Source organism: Heliconius melpomene, chromosome 10 (assembly GCF_056956725.1).
Source record: "Heliconius melpomene rosina isolate 202511_hmr_F chromosome 10, ASM5695672v1, whole genome shotgun sequence".
In the NCBI taxonomy this organism is placed as follows: domain Eukaryota; kingdom Metazoa; phylum Arthropoda; class Insecta; order Lepidoptera; family Nymphalidae; genus Heliconius; species Heliconius melpomene.
Genome location: NC_140398.1, coordinates 7595864 through 7615023, shown reverse-complemented (window position 1 = coordinate 7615023; position 19160 = coordinate 7595864). Strand labels below are relative to the sequence as shown.

At 35.2% G+C, this 19160-nt stretch overlaps 1 protein-coding gene and 1 non-coding gene across 2 annotated transcripts; one reads left to right on the top strand and one right to left on the bottom strand.

The window, feature by feature from the left end:
* Window positions 1-2203: 2203 nt before the first annotated feature.
* On the top strand, window positions 2204-2331 carry LOC146535384 (small nucleolar RNA SNORA16B/SNORA16A family). Its single transcript, XR_014878394.1, has one exon. It is a non-coding gene; the product is annotated as a small nucleolar RNA SNORA16B/SNORA16A family (small nucleolar RNA).
* An 8784-nt stretch (window positions 2332-11115) lies between these two features.
* LOC146535383 (uncharacterized) lies at window positions 11116-15124 on the bottom strand. The gene is made up of 4 exons (XM_085191467.1): window positions 14918-15124; window positions 14412-14513; window positions 12068-12178; window positions 11116-11304 (listed from the first exon to the last, which is right to left on the bottom strand). The coding sequence occupies exons 1-4, from the start codon at window positions 14963-14965 to the stop codon at window positions 11197-11199; spliced, it is 369 nt and encodes a 122-aa protein (XP_085047593.1). The 5' UTR covers window positions 14966-15124; the 3' UTR covers window positions 11116-11196.
* Between the last annotated feature and the right edge of the window lie 4036 nt (window positions 15125-19160).

Here is a 19160-nt window from a genome sequence, read left to right as displayed (position 1 = left end):
AACCTATAGAGCTATAAATTTGGCAAGAAGTGAGAACTTACAGTATAATGTAGAAAGAAAAAAAATTAAACCTTATAGGTAGGTGGTTTTTCCACGAGTAAGAATCGATCCTACAACCGTCGCGTTCACAGTCACACGCTTGTGCCACTGTGCAGCAAGCATCTCAGACTGCGCCAAGACTTTTATAATTCTTAGATAAGAAGATAACATTTAATAATTATTAGATCAAATTCGAACTCACTACCACTGTTTACAGCTAAATAATAAACAACAACGTTATAACAAAACAATAACATAAGTTCGATTAACGTTAATTGGCGTATTTATCTCCTAAATGTCCGCTCAAGTTGCAGATACTTACAATGGAAATAGCCTTATTTATAGCCTAAGTCCAACTTTGCTTAATAAAGATCATAAATTTTATGAATTTCAATTCACTAATTCATTATTTATTGAATTTTGTTCAATAATTCTTGCTCTGATTTGATTTATTGGTGAAAAATACTTAATTGAAAAAAAAACTGTTAATTAAATAAATCTATTGATTTAAATAAGTGGCCATAGTGGCGCGATGGAATAATCTAATGGAAATCACCGTAGGTAAGAGTTCTAAAAATATTTGCGTGGACACTTGTGGCAGCATATGCAACAAAAAAATCATAAATTATAACCAAATTTGTAAGTTTCCATTCGTAAAAATATATTAATTTTCGAATCAGCGCCATCTATCGATATACAATATAATTTAATATAAATAATATAATCCTAATATTAAAATTCATAGAAAAATATAATAATATAATTTTGATTATTTTCGTCAATTTTACTTCAGTAAACGTGCTTCAGTAAAAGTTCTTCACTACCGCCATCTCTAGTGATTAATAGTAACTACATACATAGCTAAACTTAAGTTTTTCTGAGTAGAAAAAGTTAAAAAAATAATGTATGCGGATAGACTATGTACAAACTTTAATTGTATTTTCTGCATTTCTATAGAGTAGAGACATATTATGTCATTATTGCAAATAATTAGAGATACGTTAAAATGGACTTAAGTAGAGTAGCTTCATTCTAACTCCACAAGCGGAGTATGTAGAGAAAAGTTAGTGTTCAAGCCTAGTTTTATGACACTCTGTCTTCCACTTACTGCTGAATTCTTGAGGCATTGCGAGTTGAGTGTCGGAACTCAACGCCGCATCTTGTCGAAAATATTAAATATTTAATAGTTTTCTTCACTCGCTTCGTTTGATTTGCTTTATAATTTTCGAGACATTTTATGCTAAGTGGCGGAAGTCAACACCGCACTTTGTCTACAAGAGTGGGTAAGCAAATATAATTTCTCCGGAGTCCCATCGAATCATCGCTTTTACAGTTAGGTGCTCTACCACGCCACGACTCCCGACGACTGTAGTCTGGTATTTTTATACTTCATATTTTAAGTGGAATTTCAGAAATGCAAGTTTAAATTTTGCTACAGTTATTTCATATAAATTTTCCTATTCATGAAATGATAAGAATATTTTGAAACTTTTATTTTCTAAGAATAAACAGACCCGTAACAAATCTTTTTTGGCTAAAATACTATTTCAGTATTTTTAAAACAAAAGACATTAAAATGCGAGCTTTGTAAGCATTTTTAAAGTCGTTTCTGACTTTTATTACAATCTTATCTACAAATAAAAAATACTATTGTAAAAATGGTTCGTTGTATTTTTATTTGTAAAAAAGAAATATTCTTTTAATCGTATGTATATTTAAAGCCGTTGCGGCACTGAGGTATAACATTGGACTGTAAACATGATGGTTGTCCTTCTGGTAACTAATCCGTGAAATGGAGACAGGCCACGGTGTTGAGTTTGGCAGCTCAATATGTAATGTCATAAAAATTTTGCGGAAAGCATGGTACGTACTTTCATTTCATTTCATTTCTTTAAAAATCCGGTTTATATTTAAATTTATCGCGTTACAGCGGCGTTGAGATCCGCTACTCAAAACGCAATGTCTCGGGCAGTGGGGAACGGAAGTGTCTTCATAGTAAGCGGAGTATCGTAATACTAGATTAATAGGTTTCCTTTACTTAAATAAAATAATCGCGTCTATCAAGGTATATTACATTTTTTAAATACAATTTGAACGCTCATTGTGGTCCAGAGGCATAGTATGCTAGACGCAACCGAGCAGCGGACCCGGGTTCGATTCCAAGTCCAGGCCTTTTCGAAGCTTACATATTTTCATGAATATGGAAGTCAAATCAAGGCCGATAGTAAATGTGCTCCATCGGTCGCGGTCTAGATCTATTTCTTCAACGTATTACCTTGGAGTTCTACATTTTGTTTCTTTCTTTTTGTTTTTCTAGATGTATTTTTATATAGTAGACATATTTTTATTTTTATTTTGTTATTTTACTAATTATTCTAATCTTTTTATTTAATCAATTAAAGGTCATTCCTGCAAAAAATTAAAATGTGTATTCATTTTAAATTATAACTTGTTTGATTTACTTTGTCATGTAATTGCCATTTTTTTATTATCAGGCGTACCATAATCTCGATTTGTCGAAACTATTAATATAATAAATAGTGCGAAATTAAATTCCATTGTTAACAAAACTAAATAATAATTATGGAATACATAAATAAATATACTATTTGTGTATTTATTTATCTTCCACATAATTTTTAGAGGCCGGCCTCCAGTGGGTTGGTGGATGAATTATGTAAATTATAGTTAAGTATGTATATAAAATAGTGTATTATTTCGCAGATTTAGTAAGAAATTCTTAGCCTTTAATTAATATCATTTGTGAATTTTTTTTTTTTTTTTTTATATGGAATAGGCTTGCGTTTGACCGCATCAAGTCTGGTGAGCGTTGATGCGGTCTACGGTGGTGCACGCTTGCCTAAAAGATACCTATTCACCCTTTCTTTGAAAACCCCCACATTGTATGTCACAGGAAATACAGTTGCCGGCAGTGAGTTCCAATCTCTCGCAGTGCGGATAAAGAATGTAGCCTCAAAGCGTTTCGTTCGTACGGTAGGAATTTCTACCGTGTATGGATGGCGTAAAGCTGTATTTCTGGAAGTTCTGAGGTAAAAAGGGGCTGGGGGAACCAAGCTATGTAAATCATGGGCACACTCTCCGAAGTGTATCCGGTAAAACACAGATAGAGATGCAACCCTACGCCGGTGGCTAAGGCTTTGCAGTTGAGTTTCAACAAGGGTCCCGTCATTGATTAGCCTTCTGGCTCGTCTCTCAACTGACTCTAAGGTCTGTAATTGGTACTTGGCAGAACCATCCCATAAATGAGAGCAGTACTCCATACATGGTCTAACTTGTGCTTTATACAGTGTGAGAAGATGTTGAGGTGTAAAGTACTGTCTCACCTTGGAGAGGACGCCAAGTTTCTTAGCAGCCAACTGAGCTCTGGACTCAATGTAAGATCCAAAGTTAAGAGTCGATGAAAGAGTAATGCCAAGAAGTTCAAGGTGGTCGCTTAACGGTACCGATACATCTCGAAACGAGGGGGATAATTCGAATGGCCTTTTTTTCGCGGTGAACAGACACGCCTGGGTCTTAGTGGCATTAAATCTGACCAAATTAGCATCTCCCCAATCGGAGACTGCTTTGAGGTTCAAATTAAGGCGCTCAACCATAGTATCCCTATGCGATTGTATTTCAGGCCCACTTGCAGTAGCTTTAGCCATATAGCGCTCTACAATAGTGCTGTCATCTGCGTACCCAAGAATTCCAGGAATGAGTAAATCATTTATATGGAGCAGGAATAGAGTTGCAGAGAGCACTGACCCTTGAGGAACACCGGCATTTACATCCATTATATCAGACGAGTAGCCATCCACGACTACACGTATTGATCGGTCCCTCAAGAAGTCCGATAGCCAAGAACACAAGTCATCGGGCAAGCCATATGCTGGTAACTTTCCTATAAGGCTATCATGCCAAACCCTGTCGAAGGCCTTTGAGATGTCAAGAGAAACGGCCATTGCCTCACCATACCTCTCAATGGCCTCACTCCAGAAATGAGTGACATACGCTAGAAAATCCCCAGTAGACCGATTACGCCGAAAGCCATATTGGCGGTCACTGAGAAGGTCGTTTGTTTCTAGGTATACCAAGAGCTTATTATTCAGAACACGTTCCATGACCTTACAGATTATGGACGTGACTGAGATTGGCCTGTAATTGGCAGGGTCGGCGCGACTGCCCTTTTTGGGCACTGGTTGCACGTTGGCAAGCTTCCAGAGTTTAGGCACTTGTCCAATCGTAAGAGAAAGTCGAAAAAGGCGTGTTAAAACAGGAGTCAACTCAGCCGCACAATTTCTCAACACAATGGCCGATATACCATCAGGACCACTAGCTTTGTTCACGTCAAGACATCGTAGAACTTGGCGCACCTCCTTTTGGTGAATGTGTATATTACTCATTAGAGTGTCACATTTTGGTGGTATTGGAGGTACTGCGCCACCTGCGTCTAGACGCGAAGATTCTGCAAATTGAGATGCAAACAAGTTTGCTTTCTCTTCGGAAGTATGAGCTAGTGACCCATCGGGTTTCAGCAGTGGAGGAAGTGAAGGGCGAGCGAAGTTTGCTTCAACTGATTTCGATAAGGACCAAAACGCTTTACTACCTGCTGGGTACGACGCGAGTTTGGTCCCTATATGCCTTATGTGCTTAAGGCGAGCCTTCTGCATTACCTTTTTGCAAGACTTGGCCGCTGAATTGTAGGCTTTCTTCTTTATGCGAACATCCTCTAGTTTGCGGTTACGAGCATCTGCCCAGGTTCGATAAGCCTGTTGATGTAGAGCTTCTGCGTGTTTACATTCAGGCCCGAACCAAGGGCGGGCTTTGCTTGACAGAGGCACGTCAGAGAATGGAATATAATATTCCATACCCATGCGCAGCACATCTGTTACAGCCTCCGCACAAACTGAGGGGTCATTAGAGGAGAAGCATGCAGATTGCCAAGGATAGGAAGCAAAAAAGGACCGCATTTCATCCCAGTCCGCTGACTTGTATCGCCATACTCGCCGATTTCCTAATTGACTGGGGTCGGGCGGAGAGTATATCGACACAGATTTCACCAAACAGTGGTCAGATCCACCCAGTGGTGGTGAAATAGACACTGAGTAGCGGTCTGGTTCGGTTGACAGCAAGAGATCCAAGCAATAGGCGGTATGCGACTCAACATCAGGTACACGTGTTGCACCTTGGACCAGCTGAGTAAGATTTAACGTTAAGGCAAGCTTACGTGTTTCTCTCCCAGCATGGTCTGTATCCCGGTATGGGAATAGCCATTCACCATGGTGGCCATTAAAATCCCCCAGTAATACTAATTGGGCTGTTGGGTACTTTTGTTGAGCCGAATCAGCAGCTTCACTCAAGTATTCGGTAAGCCTAGTCGTCTCCTGATCCCCACTATGTGAACGGTATACACAGGCATAGAGTATTTTATCAATGCCTAAGTCTACGAGTGCCCAAAGAACTGAAAAAGAGGGGTCTTCAAACTTACAGAGACGCTGAAAGCAGATGTCGTCACGAACGTATACGCAAACTCCCGCATGGGGCCTGAAATTGTGCTCCAGCGTATACCCAGGGTAAGTTAAGTGGCGATGTCGGACGGACAACCAATCTGCGTCTCCGTAAGGAACAGCAAATGAGGTTTCTCTGTCTCGAGATGGTAGTGGACTGGTATGAGATTCGAGTGCAACCCTCGAATATTGCCGAGTTGCACTTTAAGAGAGAGGGAGTGCAACCGCTGTGAAACTTTTTTCAATTTACTGTTTTTCATAATGTTAAGAGTGTTATTGGTAAGGGAAGTCAGCAGTAGAACGAGGCGTTATACAATGTTTAACCCGAGAAACACACACAAGAAACGTACACACCAATAGTAGACTGACCTGGAGACTGCGGGGACGCCCGAGCCCCCCCAAAAAAGTCCATCGGGCCCTCTCATCCGGTCGCCGACCGGCACGATGGCGTATCTCCGGGATTTTTCGCTAGTTGGCGGGGCAGCCTTTTACGAGTGGCTAGCTCGCTACTTGGGCCCCCTACTACCTGCGGTCGGCCAGCGGTGAACCGTGCCTCGGATCCCGCTACCCTCCATGATCAGTCTCCAGCCTGTGACGATCTGTGTGTGAAACTTATACGGTCTACATACAACACAACTATTCTGACCCGACTTTCCCATCCGGTTTCACCTGACATCATGCCGAAACACGACTAGGCCATTTCACGACACGACTTTGTCAGGTGGGTGGTAACCAGCCTCGGCTAATGCCTCCCACCAGAATGTTACCCGATTCGCACTACCCGGGGGTCACGTGTAGGGATTCGATTCTTCGAGTGTACTCCTACGGACGTGGTTGTAATTTAGGCAGGCTTAATTTTTTATTTCTTACATTTTGGGGTGGGCAAAATACTATTCTGGGATGGGAATGGATTACCTCCCTACTTTGACTGTATATGTTGTGCTTAAACTTCACGAAAGTGGCATTTTTAGTTATTTCTCTTTTACGTCGGCAAGTATAGACAAGTATATCTTTATGATATATCTTTATGATATCATACAAATCTTGGATATTCTAGATTTAATTCTTTCTCAAATTTACAAGCACACAAATGTAGCTTTTGGCGCGCCCTTCCCTCTACCCAAAACAAAAAAAGTTGATTGTATAATTCCAAAGATTTTGATGATGACTTTTGAAAATCAATCATTCAGCCAAAAATTATTATATTATTATTGAAATAATGACTTATCCAAAAAAACATATTTTTTCGGTCCTAGTTAATTTTAAATAAATTAACTTGGACCGTCTCATTCCTTTCGTGCAAAAACTCAAGCGTCTAAATAAGCATCGCTATTTCAAAATATAAGCAGCTTTATCTAAATTAATTCCAGCCCTAATGATCTGGGGCGAGTCATTTATCATCTCGGCGCTGTTTATCTCCGCAGCAGTACAGTACAGTTCATTTAAAATTCAACCTGAAATTCTGATGAGTGTTTTTCATTTCGCTCGCTACCTTTCATTTTGTACCAAAATTATGATTTTAATATTGATAATTATTTTTTTAAGACAATGTCTCTACATAGAAGAACATTGTGAAGGGACGGAAAATTATTTATGTTAAACTGAAAAAAAAAAAACATTTTTTTTTCAAATACCGGGGAGAGCACCTAGTGTTAAGACACTGTTCTCCAAATACATTTTTATATATATATACTAGTGGGCCCGGACGCGGCTACGCCCGCGAAAGTATAAGCCTAAATCATTAAAATAAGTTAAAAAATAATAATAAGTGGAGATTTATTATTAGAAAAAATATCTGAGTAAACGAAATGAACAAACCAAAGAAGTAAAAGTAACTAAAGGAAATTCTTAATATTAGAAAAAAAAACCTAAAGTTTGCTATGCGCGCGTACTAAACATTTTTCTATATTAAAAAATTATTAATTTTTGCGAACAATATTAAATAAAATCTCAAATGATTTAAATTACGATATTTTAAGTGTATAACATCGGTATAGATAACCGAACTGAGATAAATTAATTATAAGCAGCAAATAATTACATAAAAAATAATAGTAATTCGAAAATCTATAAAAATTTACAAAATCATCAAAGTCATCCGCCCGTTCGCGTCGGTCATACTCATATTATGCCGCCCGAAGGCTAGGTCATTTGGAATCAGTCACATCTTAATTATTTATTAGAATGTTATACAGTAAATTATAATTTCCATCTAGATGAAACGCTAAAAGTGACTATTATATTTATTTTCATAAGGATGAATATCAAATTATAGAAATCATCTAATTTTTGTTAATGATTTGTATAAAGAGATTTGTATAAATCTATATCGGCGCGCACCATGTATGCATTAAGCAAACTCACTGTGGGTGACGTTTTCTTAAAACAGCAAACTTTGCAAGCTGTTGCTTAGCAACGCGTTGCGACGATTGTTATTAACATGGCGGAATAAATTAATTGTCAAATTAATTATTTTAATATATTGGTATATAACGAAAATATTACAAATATGAGAAAAAAAAAGTATCCTATGTTCATCCCGGGACCCTCAAGTATCTCTATATGAGTATTTTATCACAATTAAATTAGCGGTTTGGCCCTGATTGCGGAAAAGACAGACAGACAGACAGACAGACAGACAGACAGACAGACAGAGTTACTTTCGAATTTATAATATAGGTATGGATTAGATTTCATATACAAGTAACGTCATACAATTGTTCAAACTAAAACTCAAAAATATTTTTAATTTCTAACCAGTACTTTTTGTGGTCAGCGCGTTCAATCAAAGAAACTTGTCAACTTATAATATTCATATACCTATATTATAAGTGAAAAAATACAATTCTGTTTATTCCTCTGCTAGTTTTTGAAATACAAAACGTATAAAATTGTAGGAAGCATTCGACATACGAGTATTCCAATTTACATACATATGACAATGAAAACGAAAACGTGACATACCAATGCTTTTTACATATAAGTTATGAATGGAGGCAGCCGTGATGGGCCCCGTATGATTGTGGGTATAAATTCCATACGGAATTCGGATTTTTTATATTTAACTATTCAAAAATGAAAGTCAAACAATTTATCAGCGGTGCACTAAAGTTACTGCCTTAAACTTGAGAAGATCCAGCTCTAGACACTCAGCGGGACTAGTTAGCCTTTCGGAAAAGGCTTGCTGCTTTTTTTTGTATATTTAAGATAGCTTAAATAGGTAAACTCAGAAAGTTGAAATTTTTAAAAGACTAGACAGTAAAATTCGCTAATATTTATTTTCCATACAAAATAATGTATTTTTTTTTTGCACAATAAAAATTACCAATATCCTGATTTTGCTTTAGCCCAAAAGGAATACGCTAGGCCCACCGATGGGCAGTAAAGTGTTCAACCTGTTTAGTGTACATATCATACACATACATATCAGTTAAGAAGGTAGTTACTATGGTACTGTTTTTCGTTAATGAAAATTTATTTGACATATTAATAACCATATTAAGCTATTAACAAAATATAGTACGAGTTCGTATCTGTAATATACACACTTTATGGTTCTTTTTTATGGGTTATTAAAGTTGAAAAATCAAGGACGAGATATTATTTTTAATATTCTGAAAGTGTTATTCGACACTAAGATTTGAACCCCGTGCATGGTGGAAATCATCGCAGTGCTCTGACCACAAAGCCATACGATAATTCAAGATTTTTTAAACATTTAAAAACAACAACAAAACTGAAGTTACCAGAAAATGAGAATAATATATATTTCATTTCCTCGACTGGGAATCGAACCCACAACCTGTCGCGCTTACAGCGCGTGCCACTGCACTACGACTGGCCTCAGATACTCGTATTAATTATGTAAAAATAAACATCTCCGTACACCCATATATGAGCACTTTGTGTCTAATTTTAGACTGACACCAAAATGATCCTAGAAGGGTTCTGTTTTTACATTTTGAGGTAAAACCTAAACATTTTTCGAATTCATATCTTTTTAAATAGGACCGATAAGGTTATTTATTTATTATTTTCTCTCTCTTTCCTTTCACTACATTTTATATAAGGTTGAATTAAGCCTGAAAGTGTACCGATATGGTATCCTTTTATCAAAAAGAAAAAGAAAAAACAAATATTTCAAGAACATCACGTACGTAATCTATTATAAACGAATCTCTGTTAAAAAAAAAGAAGAAAATATTTCCTTTCCTCAGATCAAGAAATGCTCACAGAATAATAAGTCACACAAAGTGACTTGAGCCCACCAGTAATAACAGCACGTTCGTGATGTTGACAGATGTTGGGAACGACGCGATGTGTTTTTGATGGATTTACGTCACTTCTGCGTGGTTTATTAGTTTTTGTGTTCTATGGTAATTTTATGATCGATTGTGAATTGTGGCGGGGGGGGGGGGGGGGGGGGGGGAGAATGTCAGTTGATCTGATATGGTAGTAGATTGGATCCTCGTTCGGCACAATTATTTGGATGATAATTGTAACGAGTAAGTGTTGGTGGTCATCATGCTGCAGTGGAATTGTCTAATTGTAAAACGGTTATGGGTTTGATATCCACTCTGCTTTAAGGACTTAAGTTTAAAATATTACACGAAATGTCTAGAAATTTTCGCAGAAGATTATAAACTGAGTTTCTTAACATTAGTTTCCCTATGCCTATTCTTCCATGCGGGAAAAAGTGTATGACTGTAAATAGGATGAATATGAATGTAATCACGATTTCTCCCACGTAGATGACAACATAGAGAACCTACTTAAGACAATTCGTCCTCAAAGAAACACTCATTTGTAGTGATTGTATAATGAGTGCTACTCTCACTCAACGTTATTATTTATATATAATCATTCTCCTGACTGTGGATCGAACCCATAATGCTGATCAAATGCTATCCCAGTGCAAATTTAATTAATGTCAGTACAACACTACTTGACTAGTTTACTAGTATAAATGATTAATGCAAACTTCGTAATAAATCTAGATGAAGCATTGTAAGAGACCAGGACATTTATAAAGATTAAATTTAAAACACCTTTGCAAATAATTTAATACCTTCTTTCATTAATTATGTTGGTATAAAGTTTGTTAATTATTTAGTGTTAGCTTCACGCTGTATCCCGCACTTAGCACGCAGAGGGAACCTGAGAACTTCGTACTAAGACACTCCGTTGTTATTAATACACTTCCGTTGCCCACGTTCCGCTGAATTCTCGAGTGTAGAGTGGAGAAACTCAAAAGAGCGAGAAAATGAAAATATTAAATAATCCATTTCCACGAATGGGAATCGAACCCATAATTACATATTGTAAAGTAGCATAAGTTCAGACTAGTTAATATCTTGGATAATTTCAGTTCAATTCAGACATGCGAATCACCAACATTGACAAACATTAGTTTAATGAATGAACTCGCTAATTCTCGACCTGGCGAGGAATGCTTATTTTAGGTAAAATAAGTATTTCCTTAAAAAAATTATGATTATTTCATAATATTATTTTAAAATTAATTTTGTTAGGACTAAATCGGAATATTTTATTTCAGCAGCACATTTAAAAAAAATTAAACTTCTTCAAACATAATTTGCTCTATTTTTTATATATTTTTGAATTACAATATTACATAGTTCCAAAAAATTCAGGTCTTGATATTTTCAGCAAGTTTTATCAGAATATTCTTCAATAGATTTGCTAGCAGAGGATAATTCTGACCGAGTAAAGGCGTACGAAGTTGAGGAACGCAGATCTGTAATAATAATGAAATTATTTTTTCAATAATTTTTATTACCATTATATCATCGTGTCGCAGTGAGACTGCAAGCAGGATGGTAGTAGGTTCGACCCTGCTCGGGGAATTATTTTTATTTTCCTATGCGGGAAAAATGTAAAGTGAAAATTTCTACTTTAAACGGAGACCATCTAAGTGTTAAAACACTCCGTTCTGAACTTATCACATATTTTTAAAAGACCAGAGAAAATAATTAAGTTACAGTCAATACTCTCGGGTATTGAAGCTACAACCATCGCATTATCAGACAGTCACGATGTCCACAATTTAATATTTGTATATATTGTTTAGCTATGAATACATATTTGTTTTCAAACTATATACGATGTTATTTGAAAATTTCAAATGAAAACTGTTATTGGAACAATGTCAATAGTCAATAGTAATCGGTCTAAGGAAATTGACATTATAGATTTATAAATACGAGTATGTATCTAAATTAACTTCCAGTAGAAAGAGTGCATCGCTAGTTCCACCACTAAAGTCGCAATTTCTTGAAAGTATGGGCAGAAAGTAGGGAATGGAGTTTGTTAAGACTAGGTTTTTTCTGCTTGCCAGCTATACGAGAGGTTACCCAGAGCATGTAAATAAAATAATTTATGTGGGAATCGAAGCAATAATCGAATTAACAGATAGACGTTACGTCATTCTCGATAAAAATAATATGTATTTATAATATTTTATAGCACTATGTGTGTCTATGTAAATGTTACATACTTACCACAGCTACCAATACCACTAAGATTGGACAGATGAGGTTTATGACGAGGGCGAGGAGAGTACGGACGAGCCACCACATTCCTATTACCACGAGGACGCTAGCCAACATTACCTGGGGATAAATATATAAAAAATATATAATATATAATAGTGTTAAACACTGTGAATTTTGTAAAATGTTATATGATACACTTAAATTATTTATTTCTTTTAGCTGCACTGGAACTGGAACTACAATAAAACTCCTGTCTTTGCCTCGTTTACTGTCATCAACTTCATATAAGCCCGTGGTGTACTCATGTCACCTTTCTCCAGTATCATCGATAATATGATCTCGATGGTCTACCAAGGTCTCCCCATGGTTCTGTTTCTACTCATTCTTGCTTCATAAATACTTTTTGCCATTCTTTCGTCATTCATTCATTTCGTCGTGGCCAAACCACCTGAGCTGGTACGTTCTTATTCATTTTCACTGAGACATCCTCGCTAGCACCTGCCATTATGTATCATACCATATTTCCTTGACCTAGTTACTCACAATGAAGCTTGGTTACACATAGTGCAAATGGCAAAATACGACTTAAAAATGTTTACAAAACAAATAATAAGCATTCAGTACCATGATGATGAGAAATTAATTTTTACTTAATGAATTTATTTATAAGGTAGGTATTTATAAAGTGTGACTGTAAATGCGACAAGTTGTGGGTTCGACCCCCATTCGAGGAAATGAAACATATTTTATTTAAATTTATATTTTCATTTCTTCTTTAATAATTGATTTAGTTAAAATTGTAAAGAATAAAGGAGATAATGCCTTGAGGTACCCCGACGAAGATATCACACCAAGACGATGATTTTTAATCCATACGAATGCGTTGCCTTTTACCATTGGAGATAACTACCTAACCTTTCTATAGATGGAGATGTATTAAAGGAATTCAAAAGATTTAATTAAAATTCAAATTCAAAATATTCTTTATTCAAATAAACTTATAATAAGCACTTTTGAATCGTCGAATGAACATATGAACAAAAAGCTACCACCGGTTCGGAAGGCAGTTCTGCTGAGAAGAGCCGGAAAAGAAACTCAACAGTTGCTCTTTTCAAAATCAATGGTACAATCTATTACATTAGTTGGCAGTTATCCTGCATTACATTCAATAGACATTAATTCCATACATGTTTGTCCTCTAAGTATTCTTGAACAGTGTAATAAGCTTTACTTGTTAGAATTTTTTTTTTTAATGTCGTGGTTAACATTAATAATGGCGTTAACAAAATCTAAAAACGATAACATTGTAAATTGTTGTGAGTGTTTATTATCCACCTAATGCATCGTTGGTAGCTTCAACCAAAATGATTTAGTCGAAAGCCAGATTGATAAGGATTCAACGGGGAATTTTCGCTAAAATAGCGGCTTAATGGATGGTGAATTAATTTCAAATAGGAATAGAGGAATATAAATAGGATCAAAATCAGAAGGTCACTTTGGTTTTCCATGTTTTATATAGATTGTATATTCCTTTTACCATCACTTTCTGTCAAAGATCTGAAGTATTACGTTGAGAGTGGAAGTAGATGATAGTGAAAGACCGTAAATCGTCTGCTTCTTACGAACACTATTGATTACGTTAGATGATGTAGAATGGTTATAAAAGAATATATTTGTACTAATTTTTTTTTGTGAAATTAAGGTTAAAAAGTAAGTGCGTAGTAGCCTATTTCAATTTCCCTCAACAAAGCCACTATAATATACTGAAACTTAGTGTTCACTTTCAGAAACTTTTCACAAGTTTTTACATGTGAATTACCTTTTTCACTTATATCCTGACATACTTATAAAGTGCATAAATGTACTACAAAACTTCGATTAAAATAAAAATTCCGTTCCCGCTCAGCGAGCGTTTTTATCTATTTCTAGTTCCACAGTCTGAAAACCGAACTGAAAACGTTGTGCCTCTGTTGGAAAATTATCGGAAAATTGAGAATTTAGTAATTTACCACTGGATTCTCTCTTGCAAAGAAAAATATCAAAAAGTTTATTGTAACGAAAATTGGAATATATGTCATAAATTTTTAGAACATATCCAGCCAAGCACAACTCAAATAGAATACTGTATTTGACAAGCAAAACTTATTTAAACAACACTGCATGATTCACGTCTACCATCATATATTCAAATAGAAAAGTTTCATAGATATTCCCATAGGATTATTCATTTTAGGGTTCCGTACGTCAAAAGTTAAAAACAGAACCCTTATAGGAACACTTTGTTTTCACTCTAGAACGATCTGTAGATCGCATGGAGGTACATTAGAGGAAATGAAATATCTATACTAACCTGAGCTTCCTCGTGACCTTGTAGCCACGATTTAAAAGTCATGACAAGTGTCTTAGATCCCACATCGCCCATTTCGGGGCACGATTCACGGGACATTGTAAACTGAAAAAAAAAACTGGATTAGTGATATACATTATATAGGTCAGCTTCACGCTGTATCCCGCACACAGCAGGTTAGGCAGAGGGAACCTAGAGTTAAGACACTCCGTTCCCCACTTTCTGCCGAATTCTGGAGGCACTGCGTGTTGAGGCAGTTTTTTTTTTATTATATAGGTATATATTTATTCATTCATTCATTCTCACTGCATCCCACATAGGCAGAATGAACCTAGGGTTGGAACAGTACGTTTTGCAACTTTCAAGACATTGCGTGTTAAGTGTAACTACGCAAAACGTGACATCTCGTGTTCTTCCTAAAAGAGGAGAACAGAAAGCCAGGTTACTAGGTCTATCTATATAGTGTAGTAAGTGAACTTAAAAAAAGAAATAATAATAAAAATACTCACTGTATGACCAAAAAATGTCTTCTCCCAATAACTTTCCCGTCCATACATCTCCAAGGCGAGCGTGTTAAATGCGTCAGTGGTTAGTATCAAGGAGCTCAGTAGACTGTTTGACAGCCGTTTATCTAAATTACAATAAAAATTAGAGTAATATGAAATATAATTAACACATATATTTCACGAAACCTATCATGGCGCAGTGGCATAGTGCTTGCCGTTTGTGGGTTCGATTCGAACTCGGGGGTATGAATTATTTTCATTTATTCGCTGTGGTTTACTCGCTGTTTTATAGCGTGAATATAACAAAGTTATGGAATAAAAGTTCATTAAAACTGTTTATTGCAAAAACAATATGGTTTCTGAGCTCATTTAGGGGCAGTTGTCTCGAAACTAACAGGTGTTAGATAGTGCAGTTAGATTTTCGATACCTTGTATATTTAGTAATGGAACTGGACTATCGTGAAAGTTAAATATAGAATTTGTGTTCCCAACCAACTCGATTTGGACAACTTCATTGAAATAACGTTTTGTAATAGTTATAATATTCATTATTATTCATGATCTCATATTCTTGTAACGATAGTATGAATGCTCTCATTGAATCTCGTATAAGAATATTTTTAACACGCTGAGATCGGTCGAGAACCGAAAACGAATTATGATTGGAACTATAGTATGAATCCCTCCTTAGACTGTAGACTTTGCAAGAGGCATCCAAATGTTGAGAGATTAGGACACACTGTTTCCCATTTTCTTTAGGAAATGGTGGAAATCATTACTGGGTTTTGTCTACCAAAGCAGGAAAATGAGAAAAATGTAATTATTCCTCTAAAATGATGAAGATTGAATCCAAAATCATAGCATGTACACTTAACTAAGCTATAACGATTTTAATATACGATCAAAAACATTTCATCAAAACAAACCAACCGGTCCTCGTGGACATTGAAATACGGTATATTTCCCATTTTCCAACATACAGAGGTATATATATTTTATCTAGCGTTAGTTCACATATAATGGTTCACGCTTTTTGATTCTACTCGTAATTTACACACCATCGGTTTCACATTGAACGAACAGTGTTGACAGTCGTTTGTCAATATTAATATGTTTTTCTATTTGCGTAGCGTGAAATTTCAAAAAAGGTTTCTATGTGGCCGTATGTATATGTACATATGTCCACAGTATATTTGTTCGAATAGTCTAATATATATTTTATTTCTAGAGTTGGTATTATATTTATTTTTTTATGTACTGTAAGTAATGTTTGGATTATGAAATATCGAAATAACATGAGCACGAAGCCTTTGATTTGAAATTTGAACAGCGATTGACTGTAAAAATAAACTATTTTCATTTTGTTTCTTTTCTTTCTGGCAACAAGACAAAACGCGGTGAGTATTGCCACTTAACACGCAATGTCTAGAACTCGAACAATTAGGCGGAAAGGTCAGAACGAAGTGTCTCAACTCTAGATTGCTTCTGCTACGTTGAAAAAGAGTGAAGCTGTGGAAACTGATTTTTAAGTGCTATAAATTGAATTATGATATAATATAAAATTAAAAGCCTGACTATCCTGTCTGCTTATAAATGCGGTGGTGGTCGGTTCTATTCCTATTTACTGTAAGAAACTTTTTTCTTATTCAGCTCGATTCAATTTAATATATCAACGTATCTATAATTATGTAATAATTCTCTGGTTCATCTTTTCTTTTGTGCAGAATGTGACAGCTGTCAGTTAATCTATTTACTCTTCTAAAGATTTCATATCCAAAGTAATATCTGTGACAAGCCATTGAGCTGTAAACAAAAGAAAAAAATCCATATAATGTTTATATCGGTGCTATTTTTTTTTATAAACAGGCTACATTCTATCTGCATCTTAGTGTACCTACTTTCAGCTTGTACTGGGCTTATTAAGTTGATATTTTCGATTTTGTAAAAAATATTGCAATAAAAAATAGTAAATAAGTAAAATCTTGAGTTTCGATTACATTTGGAATGTGAACACCAAACTAGGGGTACCAAACCATACCGAGGTTAAAAAAACTTTGACCTACCAGAGCTCTCCTTCCTCCTCCTTCCTTCCTCTTGGTCGACCTACTCCTTTGACCTAACGGAGCGGGGCAATAAAAAATATTTATTCCCCTGAGTGGACATCGAACTCACATCTATCGAGTTTGACTATCTACCTACTGTACAAAAAAAACGCTATTTTAATTCGAATACTATAAAACACAGTCATTTCGAGGCAGTAGGTTCATCTGAAATATGTAACTGGCATCAAAAGAAACAATTCTTTGTAATGTATGGAATCCCTTATATGCGTACATACATGAAAGAGCTTTTATTATTTCAAACGGAAATAGCTGCATTTTTTATTATAAGAACTCGTTTGATTGATATATTTATGTTTTAACTTTTATATCAAGATATTTTACTATAATATTGTTCCTCGATGATATGATTTGTTTAGAGTGTGATATCAGATAATTATTATTTCGTTAATTATATTTGTTTTTTATATATATGTATATTACTGGCTTATATTATGGGTTTATTTCCTTGTAATATGTATATGTCGGTATATAAAAAAATAAAACTGTTCGAAAGGCAACTATGCGCTTTTTCAGCACCTAAAATATTATTTTCTCAAATATAATATTACTGATTTTAAACTTCTATATAAATAAAAAAAACACTTACAAATTATTTTTTTTAAATATATGAAATATTATAAAAAAAAAAACTGTATCAATCCGCCCTTCATCCTCTTCCATTACCCTTCATCATCCAGCATCCGTCAACCAATATAAAAATCAATGATGATGTTTCTGTCAATCAATGATAACTGAGACTTTTCTATAGCACTAGTTCCTAAGTTTAAGACATTCCTCTAAAGACATTCTTCATTGCTAATAGATTAGTATAAATAAAATATAATTTAAAATTAATTCATCTTAGTAACTTACAAACTTGTGGTTTTCTTATATTATAATCTAAGCAAGTTTATAATATAAGAATACCATACGTTTCGTTTATTTTGTTAACATTTTGTATGTTAATAACTAACAAAGTTTATAGAATAAAGTGAGTCTCAAATGGAATTTAAGTGGTTTATCCGATAAATGTTTTATAATTTGCGGTCTCAGAGAAACCACAAATTCATCAAAGTGTTTTAGTATTGATCGCTTTCCTATTTTATAATTTTGTTACGTTAAAAATATATATTTCTATTATAATTTTACTTTTAAGTTTCGGCGTTGATGTACGCCAGTCAACAACTGACGTATCTTCTCACGTGTCTGCACGTTGACGTCCTTTGACGTTAGTATAACCCAAAGCACGTTGTAACAACCTTTTATAAGAATGTGTTTTGGGTATTTCTTTTATTTTTGCCGTAATATTACACTTGTCTTCTTTATATCTTTCTTCTATTTCCCAAAGGAAAAAGTCTTTAGAGAATATAAATTAAAACCAATATTCAATGAGCTTTAAGATGTTTTTGAAATTCATTCTCAGGGTTTTTGTAGAGTCCCTTCTGCACGCGATATCCTGTCAAAAAAGTATAGACGTGGAGGTGAATTTTATATTTATTTGATTGACAGATAACACCCAACCACAACAACGTAGACCAAAAAAGAAGCAAAAAAAAGCTTATATCACCAAAAATATATGTGTACATATATTATTTTATAACCGCCTATTTTCACATTCGCGTCCTAGACTATATTTGTGCATAAGTAGCACAAGTTTCGTTTTCACTTTTTTCCCTAAGTTTTGGATTTGCCGAGTCAGCTGTAAAAATGTTGAATACGCAAATAATTTGATAAGCTTTCGGTTGGCGTGACGCCAGCGTTGTGTACTTACTGTGTGTGGCTCGTCACGTCGGGATCGTCTGCTTTGTAAATGACATCAAATGTCAATTAATTTAGCAAACTTAACTAGCTTCTTCCCGCATCTTCACTCACGTGATCAAATCGATATACTCGTAATTTATGAGTGCCTTGCGTAACTCTGTTAACAGGTAGAGGGTTACATTGAAACTATTACCGTGGTAGCCCTTTTCGATAAATGAAGACGATGAACGATTAAAAGATTTTTTAACATAAAAAATAATTTCATTTCTAACTATTAGTTTTGGATTCCTTTCGATTTTCATTTCCTCTTTCTGGTAGCAAAGCGTGACGTTGAGCTCCGGCCCTCAACATGCATTGTCTCGGAGTTGCCATATTGTTGTATA

Bases quoted from the DNA above. Each gene is read 5' to 3' on its own strand.
- LOC146535383 (XM_085191467.1), bottom strand. From the start codon at position 14,965: ATGTATGGACGGGAAAGTTATTGGGAGAAGACATTTTTTGGTCATACA. The intron at 14,514-14,917 runs GTGAGTATTTTT...TTTTTTTTTCAG, and splicing joins AGACATTTTTTGGTCATACA to TTTACAATGTCCCGTGAATC. The intron at 12,179-14,411 runs GTTAGTATAGAT...ATTTATCCCCAG, and splicing joins AAGGTCACGAGGAAGCTCAG to GTAATGTTGGCTAGCGTCCT.